This window comes from Leptopilina boulardi, unplaced genomic scaffold (assembly GCF_019393585.1).
Source record: "Leptopilina boulardi isolate dan_hultmark-lab unplaced genomic scaffold, ZJU_Lbou_2.1 LbouV2_31, whole genome shotgun sequence".
Taxonomy (NCBI): Eukaryota; Metazoa; Arthropoda; class Insecta; order Hymenoptera; family Figitidae; genus Leptopilina; species Leptopilina boulardi.
The window spans coordinates 3,466,107-3,487,344 of record NW_026137874.1 but is presented as its reverse complement, the minus strand read 5'-3'; the positions used below and the strand labels follow the sequence as shown (position 1 = coordinate 3,487,344).

Below are 21,238 nucleotides of genomic sequence, written 5' to 3'. Positions count from 1 at the left end.
TTATAACTGAAACATCTCTAAAGGGTTTTTCATTTTCTTAATTATCCATATTATTATTATGAATTATCCAGAATTACTTATTTTTTAGTACTCAATTAATAATTATCTATTTTTTTTATAAAACAACAACTTATCATTATTTTTCTACTAGTAAAATATCTGTAAATAACTTAAAAACATTATTTTCGTTAAAAGGATAAGCACCAATAATTTGTTACTAGATTAACGCTCAAATTTTATTTTATCAAAAAATGACAATTTTCCTTAAACGTAATGATTACACATAATTTATATAGCGACTATATATTATCTAATAATGGATTTTTTATAAACTATTTGAAATAGTCGATAATTGTTCAAGAAAAACAACAACAATTTTAACTAATAATTTTACAAAAAATGCTTTTATGTACCCATAAAATTGCATAAATAGATTAGAATAATACGGTAAATAATAACATTGAAGATTTTTTTAATCATCTATTAAATAATACAAAATATTTGCATTTATTTTATGCAATGTCAATTATCTTAAGCGTTCACAAAATTGCTGTAATATTTGTTAATTTTTTTCAAAAACTTCCTTTTAGATTACGCAAAATTGTATTATGCAAAAGCAGTAAAAATATGATATTACATCATCAAACAAAATGTTTATGTTATTTCATTGCCACTTTTACGTCAAGATAAACACTGATTAATTTTATGAATTAATAATCCAGATAATCGAAATTTATTTGGATGATGATTAAATTTTTATTTAATTTTTATTGAAATGAAATTCCTCTATTAGGCAATTTCGTATATTTTTTCTCCTTGGAAGTTACCCGCTGGTCCATAATTGCAAACTAATAAAACAGTGTTTCGATCTCCATTCATGTAATCAACATATCCACAGCCAATTTTCGTACTTTTTGCCCATACCATTTGTGTGTAATGTCCAGTATGGTAACTGAATCTATAAACAAAAAATTGTTAATAAATCAAATTTAATTGAATCACTCGAAATTATTAATTGTACGTGACAGATAAATTTAGTTAGTATAAACGCAATTCAATTACTTAATTATTAAACAGTAACACTAATAAATCATTAATTAAATTATGATTTAATCAATTATTAATTATGGTTTCGTGGTTCAGGCCCGAAAGCCTTATAGTTTCGCTTTGGCGTTCGTCCGTCCGTCCGTCGTACACTCGTATAATTGCCATGGTAACAGTTACCATAGCAACCGTATCCATGACACCCGTGTCCATAGCAACCGTTACCATGGTAATAATCGTTACCTTCACAGACCACGAAACCTTGCAATGGAGGCACCATGCGCCTGCTTCTCTTATATTTTTACAGACATACGATTTTTAATTTTACTTACACATATCGTTCAACATCGTTACGGTTGAATTGATTCACCTCGTTATACCACAATTCTATTAATTGTTTTAACGAGTCATTTTTGGTGCCTGTTGAATATGATGTAGCGATATTCTGACCAACATGGTATTGTTCTAAAAAGACGATATAAAATATATTTCTTCAAAATCTTTAACGTTGGTGAAATTTTAATTATTTTTGATAGAATTTTTACTTAGTATAAAATGAATATTTTCTTTTATTTATTCGTATTCAAAATAATTTATTAATATATACTTACGAGTATTTCGGCAAGAGTCATGTTTAAATGTACATTGATTTGCCCATCTTTGTGCTATGGTTGCTAATTCATTATCCCAAACCTTAAAAAGTAAAATTAAATTTTTTTTACCTTCTCTTAATTCTCTTATAATATTTTGAAATCTGAATTTGTTAATAAAGAGTTGTTAATTTAAAATTAACAAAAATCAATAGATCGATTGAAAAGAAATCGATCTATTAATTTAAATTGTATATTATTTTCAATAAAATTGCTAAATAATATTTCAGTTAAAATTGTAATAATTATTTTAAATTTATATTTATTTTTTTTTGTATTTCTATTTTCTATCTCACCATATTTGGCATATTTTTAGCTCCTGGTTGTGGTCCAGGGCTTCCTCTTTCTTCATTGCCTGTTGCGACTTTTTTTCTATATTCATTATGCAGATTTACAATTTCGGATTGTTGTTCAGGTGTAAGAGAAGATACTTTTGCATTACAAACTGGTTTTGGGTTCTACAAAAAATAAATTAAACAGTTTAAAAAAAGAAGCTATAATTGTTTCTTTTTATTATACAATAAAATCATTATTAATGATAACAAATTAATGAATTATATTCTACTCTCATGAAATCAAATTGAATATAATTTTTGAAAACTTCTATTTGTTGTATATACTTACTGTAATACGGCACATTGTATGATCTCCACAAACGTTACAATAATCAATTTGTCCATTATTATTTTTCTCATTATTATTTAGGCCATTATTATTTTGCCCTTTATTAGTTTGCCCATTATTATTTTGCTCTATATTATTTTGCCCTTTATTAAATCGTTTTAAAAAATTTCTCCAATTTTGCCAAAAACTGTTTTCCCCTTGGGTTAGTACAACAATTGTTAGAATTGTAAAAAGAAAACAGAAATTGCGTAACAATGCCATTATGTTTCGTATTGTGAGCAATGAGATTGACTTAATTTGCTATTTCAACCAAATAGAACTTATACTCATACACTTTTCTCAACTTCTTTTATACTAATCTGTTACTCTTTATGCCCTATATAACTATTACTATTTTGTTGACATTGGAATTTAATCAGGTGCACATTATCATAAAATCAACTGTATATAATTAAATTCTTTAAATTAAAAATTTGGATACTACACATGAAAAATTTCCGTATGAGAATTAGTTCTAGCTTTTTAGCCAATAATATTTTGTTGGCTTTTTGTTATCTTTTACATACGTCAAAGTCTAAAATTTACATATGCAAAGTTCCAAAAACACTTCTTATATATTACAATCGATTTTAAAATAGTAAATAAAACTTTTTTTTGGCTTTTGTTATTTTTTACATGCGTCTGAGACTAGAATTGAGATTGATATACCAGAAACGTGATGAAAATATTGTTTGTTCAATTGTTGAAAAAAATTTCCTGTTACTTTGAAATACATATAAAATTAAGTAATTAATCTTAATATTTTTTTGGCTAGGAAAAATTCGGTAAGGTATATGTAGATCTAGTCAAATGAGAAGACAACTATTTTTGTGTTATTAAGGAATATTTTATTTTATTAGATAGAAATTAAAAAATTTTTAATCACCAACTAACGATCAAAAATTGTTAAACTTTACATCTTTTTGTTTTTTAATTTTTGAGGAAGAATAAAATTCCTCTAATTAGCAATTTCGTATATTTTTTCTCCTCGGAAGTTACCCGCTGGTCCATAATTGCAAACTAATAAAACAGTGTTTCGATTTCCATTCATGTGATTAACATATCCACAGCCAATTCTCGTACTTTTTGCCCATACCAATTGTGTGTAATGTCCAGTAGCAAAATTGAAGCTATAAACAAGCATTGTTAACAATTACATATTTTTAATAAATTTAACTAATTACTAATTTTTTTTTCTATAGAACAAATACATTTTTTTTCAATTGTAGAGAGAATTAGTTTTAAAATAAGCTAATTTTTGTGTTTATAAAACAATATTTTGTTGAAATTCTGAATCTTAAATTAAAACGACATAATTTCAAGTAAAATTAGACAAAAAACCGAAACTTCTTACTTTTACAGTCAAATGATATTAGTTTTTACTTACACAAATCGTTCGACTTGGTTACGATTAAATAGTGCCACCTCATCATACCACATTTTTATTAAATTTCTTAATGATGAAGGATTGGAGCCGGTTGTCCATGCTGTAGCTACATTCTGACCAACTTGGAAACGTCCTAAAAAAAAGAATAAAATTTTTTTTTTAAATCTTTAACGTTGCTGAAATTTTAATTATTTTTCAGAGAATTTCCTCAGGATAAAATGAATTTTTTTTATTTATTCGTATTGAAAATAATATATTATACACTTACGAACTCTTCGGCAAGTGTCATGACCAAATTTGCATTGATTAGCCCATCTTTGTGCTATGGTTGCTAATTCTCTATCCCAAACCTTAAAAAAGGACGTAAAATTTTTTTTTTAAATTTCTATTGATTCTTTTATAATTCTTTGAAATTTGAATTATTAATTAAATTATTTAAAAATAAATTGTGTAATAATTATAATAAGCAATAAAATAATAATCCCTGTCAACTTCTGGTTCAATATCATAAATACAAGAGATTGTAAGTCAATCAAAAAATTTGTTGATTTGGCGATCTTAATTATTACAAAGCGTATCTCAAGGTACGGTCAGTAAGCATGATATAAAACATTGTTAAAACTCTATTTTCTATCTCACCACATTTGGCATATTTCTGGCTCGTGGTTGTGGTCCAGGCCTTCCTCTTCTTTCCTGACCAGAAGCGACTCTTTGTCTATATTCATTATGTATTCTCACAATTTCGGATTGTTGTGCAGGTGTAAGAGAAGATACTCTTGCATTACAAACTGGTCTTGGGTTCTACAAAAAATAAATTAAACAGTTTTCAAAAAAAGACTATAATTTTTTTTTCTTATTATGCATTAAAATCATTATTTATGCTAAGAAATGAATAAAATATATTCTGATCTGATCGAATTAAATTAAAATAATTTTTGAAAATTTCTCATTTTTGTACATACTTTTGGCTTTTGTATATACTTACAGTGAAACGACACATTGTATGATCTTGACAAATGTTACAATAATCATTTTGCCCTTGAATTAGGACAACAATTGTTAGAATTGTAAAAAGAAAACAGAGACTGCGTAAAAATGTCATTATGCTTCGTACAGTGAGCAATGAGATTGACTTAATTTGCAATTTCAACAATAATTTACTCATGCACATTTCATAGTTTCTTTTATACTAATCTTATACTCTTTATGCATCATCTAATTATTGCTATTTTGTTGACATTGAAATTTTCTCAGGTGTACATTATCGTAAAATAAATTTTCAATCCACTTTCCTTGAAAGTAAAAGTTTTCTTCATGTATTTCGTCAGATAAGGTAAAATGGATTTAAAATTGTATAGTAAAATATTTATTTCCTCATGTTTAGGTCACTGATTTAAAATATATTTCTCTTAACAGATACATTGTAAAAAAAAATTATTTCGTCCAAATAATCGGTAACTTGGCTATAATAAAAAAATATTTAATTGGATCAAATTTTCAAATATATTTTTTTCAGTTTGGTTATGGTAAAAACTATTTGGTTAAAAATATTGCTGAAAAAAATTTGTTTTTATTGAAAGGATTCCTATTATTTTTATGCAACTTTTCATTTATCGAATTTCCCCTTAATTTTAAACTATTTTGTACTAAATGCTGATTTCTTACATACACATTTTGAATTATTTATTATTCCTTCGGGGTTTCAATTTTTGTGTATAAAAAATTTTGTGTAGGTACGTACAAATTCCAGATTTCAAAATGCAGCAAGCTATATGTAGGTCTTGTTAAAAGAGAAGACAAATTTCTTTTGTGTTATTAACGAAGATTTTATTTTTTAAATAGAAATTCAATAAAATTTTAACCATCAATTAACGATCAATAATTGTTAACCGTACAACATTTTGTTTTTTTACAAAAGAAGGTATTTCATTGAAATAAAATTCTTCTAATTAGCAATTTCGTATATTTTTTCTCCTCGAATATTACCCGCTGGTCCATAATTGCAAACTAATAAAACAGTGTTTCGATTTCCACTCATGTGATTAATATATCCACAGCCAATTCTCCTAGTTGTTGCCCATACCATTTGTGTGTAATGCCCAGTATCAGTATTGAAGCTATAAACAAGCATTTTTAATGAACAAAATTTAATTAAATCAATTGAAATTATAAACTTGTACGTGACAGAATAATTTAGTTAAAATAAACAAAATTTAATTACATAATTATTCATTATTAATTAAATTATGATTTTTATTATGTATTTTATTTCTATAGAACAAAAATTTTTTTTTTATTTTCATTTTACTTACACATATTGTTCAACTTGGTTACGGTCGAATAGTTCCACCTCATCATACCACATTTTTATTAAGTCGCTTATCGATGAAGGATCGGAGCCTGTTGTCCATGCTGTAGCTACATTTTGACCAACTTGGAAACGTCCTATAAAAACAAAAATATATTTCATGTTGACAATTTTTATTTTACTTACATCGAGAAAATAGTTTCTCTGTTTTAAAGCACTATTAATTCAAATATTATTTTATAAAAATTTATTTTCTTATGGAAAATTTTATTTTGAATGAAACAAAACATCTTAATGAAACCGATATCTTTATATCAAGAAATAATTTTTTCAAAGTATAGCATAAAACTTACGAGTGTTTCGGCAAGAGTCATGAGCAAATCTGCATTGAAAAGCCCATCTTTGCGCAATTATTGCTAATTCCCAATCCCAAAACTGAAAAGTGAAATTAAAATTTTTTTAAGTTCTCTTAATCAGGTTGACGTGAAACGTCCCTTTATTTCTTTGTTTTTCTATTTTTTGTCTCACCAAATTTGGCATATTTCTGGCTGGTGGTTGTGGTCCAGGTCTTCCTCTTCCTTCATTGCCTGAAGCGACTCTTTGTCTATATTCATTATGTACTCTCAAAATGTCCAATATTTGTGGAGTTGTAAGAGTAGATACTCTTGCATTACAAACTGGTCTTGTGTTCTAGACAAAATTAAAGTTTAAATAAAACTATAATTTTTTCTTCTTATTTTACAATTTAAAAAAATTCTAATAAATTGTACTTCTATGTGTATTTTGAATATATGCTTACTCTGAAACGGCACATTGTATGATCTGGACAAATGCTACAATAATCTTCTTGCCCTTGAATTAGGACAACAATTGTTAGAATTGTAAAAAGAAAACAGAGACTGTGTAACAATGACATTTTGCTTCGTATAATGAGCAACGAGATTAATTTAATTTGCAATTTCAACCACAAATGGACTTTACTTATGGACTTTTCTCAGTTTCTTTTATACTAATCTTATACTCTTTATGCTCAATCTAATTATTGCCATTTTGTTGACATTGAAATTTTATCAGGTGTACATTATCATAAAATAAATTTTCAATCCACTTTCCTCGAAAGTAAAAGTTTTCATGTAATGTCAGATGGGGTAAAATGGATTTATATTTGTATGGTAGAACTTTTATTTTCTCTTGTTTAGGTCACTGATTTAAAATAATATATTTCTCTTAGCAGATACATTGTAAAAAAATTTATTTGATCCAAATAATTGGTTACTTGTTTATTATTAAATAAATAATTAATTTACTACTTGTATTATTATTTCAATTATTGTCTCGAAATGTTGATTCTATTCATTAAAGGATAGTTTGTTCTTCATTAATTTATAAAAAAAATAGAATCTGAAAAAGGTTTTAAAATTTAAAATTTTGTTTCTTTTACAAAAATACAGTAATAAGCTAAGCGTAGATCTAAATTAAACGACAAGACATCTTCTTTTGTGTTATTAACGAAGGTTTTATTTTATTAAATAGAAATTGACAAATTTTTAACCATTAATTAATGATCAAAAATTGTTAAACATTACATCTTTTAATTTTTGAGAAAGATATTTCATTAAAATAAAATTCTTCTAATTAGCAATTTCGTATATTTTTCCTCCTCGGATGTTTCCCCCTGGTCCATAATTGCAAACTAATAAAACAGTGTTTCGATTTCCAACCATGTGATTAACATATCCACAGCCAATGTTAATACTTGTTGCCCATACCATTTGTGTGTAATGTCCAGTTTCCAATCTAAATCTATAAAAAATCATTGTTAATAAATAAAATTTAATTAAATCAATTGAAAATATAAACTGTATGTGACAGAATAATTTAGTTAATATAAACGTAATTCAGTTACATAATTATTAAACAGTAACCAGTAATAAATCATTAATTAAATTATGATTTAATTAATAATTCATTTTATTACAATCGTAAAAAAATATTTTTTCTTTCATATGGAGAATTATTTTTAAAATTAGTAAAATTTTTTTATTTAGTAATTATAATATTTTGTTGAAATTCGGAATCTTAAATTAAAACGACATAATTTCAAGTAAAATTAGACAAAAAACCGAAACTTCTTTCTTTTACGGACAAATGATTTTTGATTTTACTTACACATATCGTTCAACTTCGTTACGATTAAATAGTGCCACCTCATCATACCACATTGTTATTAAATCTCTTATTGATGAAGGATTCGAGCCCGTTGTCCATGCTGTAGCTATATTTTGACCAACATTGAAACGTCCTAAAAAAAATTAAAAATTTTGTTTTTAAATCTTTAACGTTGGTGAAATTTTAATTATTTTTAAGAGAATTTACTTAGAATAAAATGAATTTTTTTTATTTATTCGTATTGAAAATAATTTATTATACACTTACGAACTCTTCGGCAAGTGTCATGTTCAAATTTGCATTGATTAGCCCATCTTTGTGCTACGGTTGCTAATTCCCTATCCCAAACCTTAAAAAGTGAAAATAACATTTCTTTAATTTCTCTTAATTCTCTTATATTTCTTTGTAATCTGTATTATTACAGTAGGAATCTGGTTATCCGAGCTAATGTGGACCGGACCTACCTCGGATAAGACGAAAACTCGGATAATCCGAATTGTTATTACATTTTAATATTATTATTGTTTAAACAATTATTATTTATTACAAACAGGAAAATAATATTGTATATATTTCATAATAATTTAAACAATTAGAATTTATTAAAAATAAACTCATATTTATAAAAAACTAAAATTAAAAATAACTCGGATGAAGTAGACTAGACTCAGATAATACAGAATTTCCTACTGGGACACCACTTCGGATAAACGGGGTTTTACTGTAATTAAAATATTTGAAACTAAATTTTGAAATAAATAATTTAAAAAAAAATAATGTTAACAGTTTTTAATTAAAAATTAACAATTAGTAAATATATCAAACCAGTCATTAAAATTGGTACAAGTTTAGCAAAATTACTAAATAATATTTTAGTTAAAATTGTAATTACTGTTTTATTTTCTTATTTATTTTTTTTCTATATTCCATCTCACCATATTTGGCATATTTCTGGCTCGTGGTTGTGGTCCAGGCCTTCCTCTTCTTTCCTGGCCTGAAGCGACTCTTTGTCTATATTCATTATGTATTCTCACAATTTCGGATTCTTGTGCAGGTGTAAGAGAAGATACTCTTGCATTACAAACTGGTCTTGGGTTCTACAAAAAATAAATTAAACAGTTTTCAAAAAAAGACTATAATTTTGTATTCTTTTTATGCATTAAAATTATTATTAATGATACGAAATTAATAAAATATATTCTGATCTGATCAAATCAAATTAAAATAATTTTTGAAAATTTCTCATTTTTGTACATACTTTTGGATTTCGTATATACTTACAGTGAAACGACACATTGTATGATCTGGACAAATGTTACAATAATCATTTTGCCCTTGGATTAGGACAACAATTGTTAGAATTGTGAAAAGAGAAAAGAGACTGCGTAACAATGCCATTATACTTCGTATAGTGTGCAATGAGATTGACTTAATTTGCTACTTCAACCACAAACAATTTACTCATGCACTTTTCTCAGTTTCTTTTATACTAATCTTATGCTCTTTATGCTCCATCTAATTAATGTCATTTTGTTGACATTAAAATTTTATCAGGTGTTCATTATCGTAAAATAAATTTGCAATCCTCTTTCCTCGAAAGTAAAATTTTTTCTGTATTTGTGTCGTCAAATGGGGTAAAGTGGATTTAAAATTGTATAGTAGAACATTTATTTACATACTATCAGATCATTAATTTAAAATAAATTTTTCTTACCTTTTTTTTCTCACTGTAAAAAAATAATTGGTCCAAAAGTAATAATAATAAATAATAAATAAATAAAAATTATTTGATACAAATAAATATTTATTTGATAATAATAGTCAAGTAATCGATTATTTGAATGAAATAAATTTTTTTTCATTTCTAGTTAATTCAATATTTTTAAAAAATTCTTTTTTTATTCACATTACTATGTAAAAAGAAATTCTGACTTCTCGAAATTCTTAATTTAGACTCGATTTCGATGTTAAATTGTCATTTATTTTTTTATTGATACCTGAAATCAGTCATTTAACTTTTTTTAAAAGTGTTCTGTATTCTGTAAGTGATACTGTCGATGGCATCATTTTTTTCCTTAAATTATAAAATATTTTTAATAATAATAATTATAACTTTTTAATCATAAATGAGTAATTCAGTTTTATTTTATTTATGAAATTAACGAGACATTACTAAGGGGAAATTGACTATTTTTTATAAAAACAATTTATGATTATTATTTTTCTACTGTTAAAATATGTAAATAACATAAAAGCATTGCTTTTATTAGAGATAAGCTTTAATAATTTATTTTTGAAAAAACAACTGTTGCAGTTTATCGAACAAAATATACATTCGCATTTTCCTTGTATATATATATATATAAAGATTGCACAAAGTATATATTGCGAATTTTAATAAATTATTATTTAAAATATTTTAATTAAATTTATAATTATTTTAGCAATACCTCAAATATATTTTTATTGAAAATTTAATATTTAAATTTTATATAAAATTTTTTATAGAAAATGTAAATTTCTCTTTTTAGCATATTTTTACAAAATCATAAAATATTTTTAAAAAATTAAAAAAATTATTTTCTTTTAGTGTATAAATTAGAGTCATATATATGGTAAATAATAACATTTACTTTTACTTATATCTAATAATTCATACTTTTTAATCATCTTTAAAATATTATACAAAATGTTTACATATTTATTTTATATAATATGAAAATTCTTCCACAAAATTGTTATAATATTTTTTGTAATTTTTCAAAACTTTCCTTTAAAATTATTCAAAAAAAAAGCATTAAATGATATTATGTCATCAAGAAAGTTTTTTTTTCTTTTTCATTTATCAATTTTAAGTCACAGGGATTTTATTCATGAATTAATTCAGACAATTAAAAATTTTTTTAAATTATTTATTAGTTCACTAAATTTGTTATACTTTCCTGATAGAGTGCACTGAATTTTACAATTTTAAATTATTATACTAATTTATTATTATTTTTATATATTTTTTTTATTTACATGATAAATAATTATATATTTAATACAAAATATTTTCAAATTCAAATTAGTATAATATATATGAAGGTATTCATAATATTTGACGTGTATTAACGCGTTGATATGATTTTTAACTTCACGTTTTCAGAACAAATCATAAATCTTTAGAAATTGCATTTTAATTACACAATTAAGCGTGAAATTGTTTTTTGAATTACGCGAAACTATTCATGAAATAAGCTGTGATTTTCTTCAATAAGAAAGAAGATAAAAAAAAGAAACAAAAGGTCTAGAAAAAAAGAAATTTTATTTTTTAATTCAATAGAATAATATTTATTTATTTTACATTGCCAATCTTCTATTTGCTTTTTTAAAATATTTGCCTTTATTATTAAAATTAAAAATATAAAATCGAAAATGTAATTTTTTACAATAGAATAAAATTTTTATTCGCAGTGATAGGGGTTTCCAGATGAAGGCATTTGTTGATTTATAGTCCCTTTTTTATATAATCCATTTCCCATCATATTAACAAAAGGACTATAATTACATGTAAGTTGTATTCGAGTCATACCGTCAGATTTATATCTTATAGCTCCGCATCCAATTTTTGTAGTGTTTGCTGATATCATTTGCGTATAGTGAGCCGATCCACCAAAATTCCTAGAAAAACAATAGGCGATATTGTCTAAAATTTTTTTTTTAAAATAGAGTATAAAATATCCAAACCTTACAAAAGACCACGGCAAACGGTATACAAAAACTAATCTCAATTAGTAATAAAAAAAAGTTTCAAAATAAAAATATACAAAATGGTGTCTCTTTGACATTTAATACCGCACTTACATCACATTTTCTACTTGTGAACCATCAAAAATTTTTACTTCATCATACCATCCTTGCACAATGGATGGATAATTTAACTGGCTTTCGTCAGAATGTGAAATAAATCCCAAATTTTGACCCATAGCGTCTAAAAAAAAATTAAAAAATTATTATCATTATTAGATTATTATATTACTATATAATTAAAATTTTTTAAATAAAATCATATATTTTAGAAAAAATATCTTCTATTGGGAATCAGTAACAATTTTATTAAATTTTTACATCTACTTACTGCCAAATAAACACCTATCATGTCCATAATTACAAGTATCAGCCCATTTTTGCGCTAGTTTTGCCAATTTTTCATCCCATTCCGTGTTTAAAAAAAATAATTTTATAATTTTACTTTAGATTATTATAATTATAATTATTAATAATAATTATTATTATTTGAGAAAAAAAATTAATAATTTATAAAATTTGATTACTAAATCTGGCATATATGCTGCGGCTGGTTGTCCGTAATTGTTTGAACCTGTTCCTTCTGCACCCGAAGCAAGACATTTTCTTAATTTATTGTGCTTCACAAGAATTGATTCTTTCTCACCAGGACTTAAACCATTTTTTTCTGTAATACACGATGGTGCTGGTAATTCCTATAAATACAAAAAAAGAAACAATATTTAATTTTTATAAATTATTTTAAAATATTTTCTTCTTAAAATAAGAATAAAAATATAGAGAAAAGAGTGAACAATAATAATGAATTAGTGGAAGTAAAAAATTGAAACAAATTCAAAGTTCTTACTCGATTGAAGCAAGATTCTTGGGTGAAAACTTCATTAATTGTAAAAATTAATGAAAAAGAACAAACAATTTTTGAAGAAAACATTTTGTTTTTTTTCTAGCACTTTACTGTATACGTTAATAATTATTACTTTAGCAAAAGAAAAAAATTATGCGTGAAATAGATTCCCGTATTACTTTCGGAGTATTTATACCCTCAAATTCGTGAGTAATATTTTTTTACATGACTCGATTTTTTAATATTTCGTCAATATTCTCTTTTATTATATAGTATAAAAAATTATTATTCTTTCAAAAAAAAATAAAAATCTAGATAGAAAATTCATAAAAATGGATATATTAAAAAATAATATTTAATAATTAAATCGTGCGTTTAGCTTTGAATCAGAAAACTGATAAGTATACTAATACAGTGGAACCTCGATTATCCGAACTAATCTAGGCAAGGCCGGGTTCGAATAATCGAAAATTCGGATAATAGAGATTTTAATTTTTTTTTATAATTAAAGTAAAAAAATGTATAGTTGAACTATATATTTAACTTAATACATATGTTTTTAAATATACATAAGTATATATACATATATGTAAATATATATTAATTAATAATATATTAAAAACTCAGAAAATTCGGAAATTTTTAAGATTTTTTTGGCATAAATTTGGTTATTTTGCTTTGAAAGATAGCATCTATTCGTTTTTTAGATGCCAAATCACGCATTCTTCTCATAAATGAATGAATGATAAAATAAATAGAGAAAATAAAATTTAAAATTCGGGAGACCAAAAAATAGTTCGGATAATAGAAGTTCGGATAAAATGTTTTTCAGTTCGGATAATAGAGGTTCCACTGTATATATTTTTTTAAACTTTCAATTGTTTTAAAAAATTTTCAAAGTTATTATTTAAAATTTTTTAAAAAAATTTAAAATGAATTTGAAAATATTTATAATATTAATGTAATAATATGTATAGTCAAATATTACTTTATTATTAAATGATATACATTTTTTTTGTTATATATTTGCAGAAATGGATTTTAATAATTTTTTTTCTATTTATTTAAAATGACAAAAAATATTTAATGATTAAAATTCATTAATTTTTCGATATTATTCTCTTTAACGTCGAATTTCGTAAACTTTTCCACCACGCATATTACCAGCAGGACCATAATTACAAACGAGATAAACAATGTATTGACCACCTTTTTGATAATTTACATAACCACAGCCAAGTTTGGTTGTCTTTGCCCATAACATTTGTGTGTAATGACCAGTTTTCATCTCAAATCTGCATTTAAAGAATATATATTTTTTTATGAACATATTAAAAATAAATAAATTTAATTTAATCTACATTATAAATAAAATAGTTCCAATTAATAATTAATAAAAAACATCAAAATAATAATAATAATAATAGTAAAGATAAATGTATATTTACTAAAAAAAATAATTTCGACTTACACAAAATTTTCCACCATTCGAGGGTTAAATAGTGCCACTTCATCGTACCATAATTTTACTAAAGCTTCCACTGGTTGAGGTTGTCCACCCTGAGCCACAGGCCATTGTGCAATGTTTTGACCAACAGAGAATCGTTCTAAAGAGGCAAATAATTTATAACAATAAGTTCACTAATTTAAAAAATATTAACAATTAATTAATTAATTATAACAATTATAAAAACATATAAAAAACAAATGTAATAATAATAAATAAATATATAAATATTAATAATATTGACAATATAATAAATGAAAAATTGTTAATACTAACTGACATTTCTGCATGTGTCATGAGCGTAAATGCATGAATTAGCCTGTGTTTGCGCTATATTTGCTATTTCATGATCCCATTCCTATTTTATTTTGACAAAAACAAAAGAGTTTCTATTATGATTTTTTCAAATGAGAATAAATTATTTTTATTAAAATAAAGACAGGAAAAGTATTCTAGTACTGTAATTAGCGTATTATTAGGAAAAATTGTCTATCGATTTTGATATCAGAAAAATATGTTAATTTTTTATTAAATTTGGAATTAATTAAAATTGCAATAATTGAAAACTAAATACAAAATAAAAGGAAATAAATAATTATTATTTTCTCACCAGATTTGGCATAGATTTTGCTTTTGGTTGTGGACCTCGAGGGTTTCCTCTTGGTTCATTACCACTAGCTACCAATTGTCGATATCTATTATGTTCCGAAAGAATTTTATTCTTTTGTTGTTTGGTAAGGCCAAATTGTCTAGTTGGACAAGCTGGTCTTGTATACTTAAAAAATTTTGTATTATTATATTGTAATTAAAATAAATTTATTTAATTCTAGGTACTGGCTTTTTTATTATCGAAACGAAAACACAATTTCCAATAATTTTGTTTTTATTTAAATAATAAAAATTAATAATAATTTGCGTAGCGAAATCAACTCACATGAGGTTTACACATAGTGTGATCACGACAAATATTACAATAATTGGCTTGACCAATTGATAATGCAATTAATGAAAAAATTACAGTGAGACCAAATAAAATTTTTAATTGAAACATTTTTGACTGAAAAAAAATTTATTCCACCTTTTTACAATTAAAAACTGCTAATTAAAATAAAACAATAGTTTCAGTCCTTTATATAGTCGATATTCACAAACAAATTATCCATATAATTCTTATCATCTAGTAATTATCTTGAACATTTATTTTCTAATTATATCTACGTTAAAAAAAAATATATATATATATATATTATTTTAAATGAAATTTTCAACAAAACAATAATTGAAAAATTTATCAAAACTCCTTTTTAATCTAGTAGAGAAAAATAGAATTAAAAAAAAATAATTTTAAATTTAAAAATATGTATTACTATGAAATGTCAGCTTTTCAAAATTCAAAATGGCGAATTCAATATGATGCAAGATTTTTTTCAAAAGTTGATCTAATTCGTTTTAAACTTGTTACTCGGAGGTTTTCGAGGTCAGAAATTACGAATTTAGTGATAGATTCGTAATCAAATTCGAAAAAATATAGAAATATATATATATATAGGTAAAGAGAAATTTTGTAAAAATGGAAAATTTGTGCGATACACATTTTTTAAAAATCTTCCTCCATATTGAATCGGCCATTTTGAATATTGAAAATCTAATTTCAGATTCGTAATCAATGATTTCAAGGCACATTTTTTAAAAAATAATATCCATTTGTCTTTTGCAGGAATCAGGCCAAAGTCACATTCACCTGGTGAAATTGACCAGATTATTAAGGCTAGCACGCCTTCTGCAGAAAATGGATAGGTTTTCTCAATATAGTGCAATGATATTAGCATTACTTATGATTTTCTTCACTCTGGTTGCTCATTGGTTGGCCTGTATTTGGTATGTCATCGCAGAAAAGGAGAGATTACGAAACGATAAAGAATGGGACCTTGGTAAATACCTAACAAATAAACTATACATTTTTTCAAAAAAATATTTTATTGAACCAATCAGTAAGCTGAACTAAAAAAAAATGTTCATAAATGTATGATATAAAACCTAAACTTTTTTTTAGTTTTTTAACTGGAAAATTTTTGGCTTCTTGGATTTCAAACTTTAATTTAATTAATTTATTAATTAATTTATTAAAAAATTTTATAAATCTATTCTTTCATATAGTTTCAGTTTGGTAGAATTCTATTTTAAAATTGGAACATTTTTTTTTAATAAAATCCCTGTTATAAAAGTAAACAAGAATTTTTTTTCAGAACAAAAATTTTTCATTTATCAAATGTGTAAAATTTTTCATTCTTGGAATTTAAAAAACTTTTAATTTAAAACTAGGTGGAAATATTCTCTGGAATTTTACAGGAGGAGTGGAGCTGTTAATTTCGACCGATATATATGGTTTACCAGTCTTATTTTAACGGAAATTACTACTCAAAAGTTGTTCTCTAAAATTAAATTGCATTTAATTTAATTATTATATAATTTTTAAAGTAGTTCTCTAAAATTTATGTAGAATATTTTCAATTTTTTTTTCGACATTTACGTAAAACTTTATAAAAGTTATCAAGAAACATGAAGTTGTGATAAAATTTGAAATTTACTAAACATAAAAGATTACAGCTTGCTTTTTCATTTATAAAGTAAAGTTCAGGTTTCTCGATGACTTTCAAAATTATTGCTTTAAAATTTAAATAAAAATAAATATCTGAGAGAAAATTTCTTTAGATTTCTATATATATAATATATACTAAACATCTAGTCAAATCAATTAAAATGAGAAATAAACTTTTTATTTAGTGAAAATTTTAATTGAAATTTTTTTACTGAGTTTATATTTTTTTATTATTATTTTTATATATTATTATTGGTTTATATTTATCAGCCAAATTTTTTTCTTACTTAAAAATTGTACTAATTACTTAATTAGTAAAATTATTAATTAATTAATAATTATAATATGGGTCTGTTTTTCAAGAATAATAATCCTTTATCTAATATAAATTTTTATCTGTTTATCTTTTTGATGATCTACATATAGACAATACTTATTCTGCATAAAAATTTGCATTGTTTTAAAAGTTACATAAAAAAATGTTGTAAAACTTTTTAATTATCCTTTATAGACTAATATTTTTTTTCTTTTGAATAGACGTATTTTCTTTCTTTGTTCCTACTTTAAAACAAGAAGAAGAAGAAGAAGAAGAGAAAAAAAGAAGTTAAATTCGAAAACAACTTGGTCTCCCCTTGCCTGTTGCAATGGGAATCGTAAATGTCTGTATAGCACTTGTGTGATAGGCGAATACAGACAGCTCTCCAGAGTGTTGTTATGAAAAACTCAGATTCCAGAATCTACTTAATATTATAGCCATTTGAATTTTTAACTTTTATTAAACAACTGCCAAGTGAAATTTTTTTTAATTAATTCTGTTTCTTTAAAAAACTGTGATAAACAATTTTATTCTATCATCTAATTAATGAAAAATAGAACTTCTTAAAAAACCTAATGGAACATTGTAAAAAATTTTATGCAATTAACTTTTATTTTAAAAAAGAAAAAGAATTTGCAAAGTATAAAGATTTACAAGTAGTATAAAGAAGTATAAAGAAGAATTTTCAAAAGCATTCAAAATGGAGCTTAAAAAATTTTAAATCATTGCAAACAGTTTTGAATTAATTTAAAATAAAAAATGTCAACTTTGAATCCCCTTCCCCCCCCAAAAAAAAAGAAAATTTCTTCATTACCCTAATACTGTCAATGTCAAGGAGATATTACAAATATAATGTTCCGGAAATGGTAAAGGAAATTATATACCTTGGAACATACTATTCATCTTCCTGATATAATATATATATATAAGAGAAAAATCCGAATAATGTTGACCCAGAAATAAGATTTCTACATGAATTGAGAATGCAAAAGCTTGGCGCTTATCTCTTCCGCGTTCCCTTCACGATTCACTAGACTTACGAGTGGATCCTCCAGTATTTGTCAACCTGAATTTCAAACCGTCACTACGTACCTAAACATACTCTAAATTCCTATAGAGTTGCACACACAAATATATATATATATATATTTAGACAATAAAGAAAATAAATTCTAAATCACTATTAAAATAAACCACTATTTGTATTTCCCATTTACATGCTTAGAATATTTAAATTTTTTTAAAAATAAATTCTAAACATTTTGATTAAACGATCAAATTTAAAAAATCAATTTTTAAATAAACCGATGAAAATGTTTATTATTTATAGACTTGACTTTGGATTTGCATTTTTCACACTTGACACAAAAGTAATTAATGCGAATCAAAAAAAAAAAAAAAAAAAAAAAAGAAGAAGAAAAAATTTGTAAAGTGCGGAAAATTGGGTGCACAACTGGTGAGAAAATAAATCGAGATTGCTTGACATATAGTCGAGCTATTAAAACTCAGCATATAGAATGACTGCATATATACAGAACTCCAGCGTCTAAAAAATAAAACTAAAATTCCACAAAAAAAAATACTTCAACGATTTATGATCTAGTTTTCGCCATTTTTTTTACAGGTTGGATTCACATTCTCGCAGATAGACTAAAAATTCCCGTACAAAATGTCACTCGTATGGATAGCTATGTGACTGCACTATATTTCACATGCAGTAGCCTCACGTCAGTTGGATTTGGAAATGTATCAGCAAATACAACATTTGAAAAAATATTTTCTATTTTAACAATGCTTGTAGGAGGTTAGTATTTTTTAAGGATAAATAGTTTTTTTTTAATTCTTTAAGTTTCGTTGTTTCCGTGCAGAAATTGATATTTCAAGCAAATAGGATCAATTTAAAAAATATTTTTCTCTGTATTGGATCCACAATATTGAATTTTGAAAACCGACATCGGATTCGTAATCAGCGACCCCAAAAATCCCCGAGCAGTAACATTCAAGTAAATTCAATGAATTTCAAAAAATTTGTCCTTCATATTGGATCCGCCATTTGGAATTTTGAAAAACTGACATCGGATTTGTAATCAGCGATACCATTTCTGTACGGGTTTCAGTTTTTAAATAAATTATTTTTTGTAATTAATTATTTGTTTCGATGTAAGTTGCAGTATTCTATAAAGTTTTTTTCGGATACAGAGAATTAAAATTGTAATAAAAATTAATAAAATTGTTTAATTTGCTCTATGAAATTTTTTAACTTAAGTTTCACTACGTTTATTTTTATAAATAAATAACTAAAACAGAAAAGAAAAAAGAAAAATAAATAAAAAATGAAAACTAATGGAATTTGTGTGATAATAATTATAACAGTATCAGTAATCTGCGAATATAAATTTTCTTTCAGCTCTAATGCACGCTGTAGTTTTTGGAAATGTCACTGCAATCATACAAAGGATGTATTCAAGAAGGTCATTATATCAATCAAAGTGGAGGGATTTAAAGGATTTCCTCGTCCTTCATCAAATACCAGACGAGCTCAAGCAGAGGATGCAAGATTACTTTCATACGATGTGGTCACTAAATCACGGGATTGATATACATGAGGTAAAAAAATACAAGCTTCAACATTTTATTTAAAAGATACTGCGCTTTATTTATCTATTCTATTACAGAAAATAGTAGTAGGAATTTTTTATATCATTAACAATAATTATCAATAACGATTCTATATATTGTACAATATACAAAAAAAGTAGTATGGTTTTAAAATCATTTCCAATTATTCTGAATTATAGAAGTAAAATAGGTTATTCTAAATTTAAATCAATTTTCTATATATAGTAGGAGAAAATATAATATATGTATCTCAATAAAATTTAAAATACTAAACCAATTTCCTCTGTCAAGAAAAGTATAATTTTGTTGGAAAATTTTTTAAAAATGTTCTCATAGAGATAAAATTCGAATTAATAAAAAAATGAAAAGATTGAAAATTGATCATATTCAATATTATTGTTTTCTAATTTATTCAAATATGTGAATTATTTTTAAAAACAAAAAAAGGGAATTTAATAAAATATATGATGTATAAAAAAGAGTGAAAGTCAAGTATATTTGTTTTCTACAACATAAGTTTCATGTTGAACATCTTCTTTCAGACCCTTAAAGAATTTCCAGAAGAATTGAGGGGCGATGTATCAATGCACTTGCATCGGGAAATTTTGAGTTTACCAATATTTGAAAGTGCTTCTCAAGGATGCCTCAAACTTCTTTCACTACATATCAGAAACAATTTCTGTGCTCCGGGCGAATTCCTTATTCATAAGGGAGACGCTCTTTCGTACATTTATTATCTCTGTAATGGTAGTATGGAAGTTGTGCAAAATAGCATGGTTGTCGCCATATTAGGTAAGAATTTCATAATAATAATGATCAATTAAAATTAATATCTATTTTGGATAATGTGTAATTTATTATTAATTAATAAACTATAATGGATTTATTGTTTGCTGTACACTGTATGTTCAAAATCAAAGCATTCAAACAGAAAACGGTACCTTCTAAAATTCATCCAACTGTTTTTTTGTATCGCTTTGCCCATAGTTAACTTAAAAGTATCAAATTGATATAAAAATTTGTATATCAATTTGATAAATTCAACTAATTTACAGTTTTTCTCGATGATTTTTAGGTCCGCAATTACGGATTCTGTAATGTACGGACATCTGTTATGATTAGTCAGTTAACAGATGTATAGTGTAAACGCAACGTTTTACCTTTTTATGTTTCTAATCGTAGGTAAATAATGGTAAAAAAATCAATTTTTAATAAGCTAGATAATAAAGGCAATGATCGTAACAGAAAAAAAACGAAAACAATTTGTTTCGGATTATATTATCGGAAACAAAAGTGAACTTTTTAGATTTAATTCGGATACAAGTGAATCTTGATTCCGGCAT

The 21,238-nt window shown here is 24.7% G+C and overlaps 6 protein-coding genes across 10 annotated transcripts in view; 1 reads left to right on the top strand and 5 right to left on the bottom strand.

Annotated features, from left to right (window-relative positions):
- The window catches only part of LOC127283534 (potassium voltage-gated channel subfamily H member 8), an 88,791-nt gene that overhangs the window by 64,264 nt on the left and 3,289 nt on the right, over positions 1–21,238 (top strand). For all 3 annotated transcript variants that reach the window (XM_051308489.1, XM_051308487.1, XM_051308486.1), the window contains exons 8-11: positions 16,079–16,292; positions 18,901–19,080; positions 19,684–19,883; positions 20,438–20,687. In XM_051308489.1, the coding sequence (XP_051164446.1) occupies positions 16,079–16,292; positions 18,901–19,080; positions 19,684–19,883; positions 20,438–20,687 (844 nt within the window). The remainder of the gene's footprint in view (positions 1–16,078; positions 16,293–18,900; positions 19,081–19,683; positions 19,884–20,437; positions 20,688–21,238) is intronic.
- LOC127283535 (venom allergen 5-like) lies at positions 386–2,674 on the bottom strand. The gene is made up of 5 exons (XM_051308490.1): positions 2,319–2,674; positions 1,991–2,152; positions 1,656–1,737; positions 1,377–1,509; positions 386–958 (listed from the first exon to the last, which is right to left on the bottom strand). Exons 1-5 carry the CDS (start codon positions 2,577–2,579, stop codon positions 790–792), a joined length of 807 nt encoding a protein of 268 aa, XP_051164447.1. The 5' UTR covers positions 2,580–2,674; the 3' UTR covers positions 386–789.
- LOC127283539 (venom allergen 5-like) lies at positions 3,222–9,707 on the bottom strand. Of its 3 annotated transcripts, none has more exons than XM_051308496.1 (5): positions 4,730–4,897; positions 4,384–4,545; positions 4,013–4,094; positions 3,745–3,877; positions 3,222–3,487 (listed from the first exon to the last, which is right to left on the bottom strand). In XM_051308496.1, exons 1-5 carry the CDS (start codon positions 4,844–4,846, stop codon positions 3,316–3,318), a joined length of 666 nt encoding a protein of 221 aa, XP_051164453.1. In that variant the 5' UTR covers positions 4,847–4,897; the 3' UTR covers positions 3,222–3,315. The 3 variants fall into 3 exon arrangements, with proteins under 3 accessions (XP_051164453.1, XP_051164452.1, XP_051164451.1); XM_051308495.1 differs by lacking the exon at positions 4,730–4,897 and adding an exon at positions 9,503–9,707 and having other exon boundaries at positions 3,286–3,487; XM_051308494.1 differs by lacking the exons at positions 3,222–3,487; positions 3,745–3,877; positions 4,013–4,094; positions 4,384–4,545; positions 4,730–4,897 and adding exons at positions 7,545–7,855; positions 8,222–8,354; positions 8,489–8,570; positions 9,157–9,318; positions 9,503–9,692.
- On the bottom strand, positions 5,505–7,027 carry LOC127283542 (venom allergen 5-like). Its single transcript, XM_051308498.1, has 5 exons — positions 6,852–7,027; positions 6,581–6,742; positions 6,406–6,487; positions 6,057–6,189; positions 5,505–5,861 (listed from the first exon to the last, which is right to left on the bottom strand). Exons 1-5 carry the CDS (start codon positions 6,966–6,968, stop codon positions 5,690–5,692), a joined length of 666 nt encoding a protein of 221 aa, XP_051164455.1. The 5' UTR covers positions 6,969–7,027; the 3' UTR covers positions 5,505–5,689.
- Positions 11,512–13,025, bottom strand: LOC127283537 (venom allergen 3-like). Its single transcript, XM_051308492.1, has 5 exons — positions 12,858–13,025; positions 12,538–12,705; positions 12,342–12,423; positions 12,068–12,194; positions 11,512–11,884 (listed from the first exon to the last, which is right to left on the bottom strand). Exons 1-5 carry the CDS (start codon positions 12,939–12,941, stop codon positions 11,668–11,670), a joined length of 678 nt encoding a protein of 225 aa, XP_051164449.1. The 5' UTR covers positions 12,942–13,025; the 3' UTR covers positions 11,512–11,667.
- On the bottom strand, positions 13,827–15,475 carry LOC127283538 (venom allergen 5-like). The gene is made up of 5 exons (XM_051308493.1): positions 15,296–15,475; positions 14,972–15,136; positions 14,638–14,719; positions 14,326–14,461; positions 13,827–14,149 (listed from the first exon to the last, which is right to left on the bottom strand). The coding sequence occupies exons 1-5, from the start codon at positions 15,410–15,412 to the stop codon at positions 13,978–13,980; spliced, it is 672 nt and encodes a 223-aa protein (XP_051164450.1). The 5' UTR covers positions 15,413–15,475; the 3' UTR covers positions 13,827–13,977.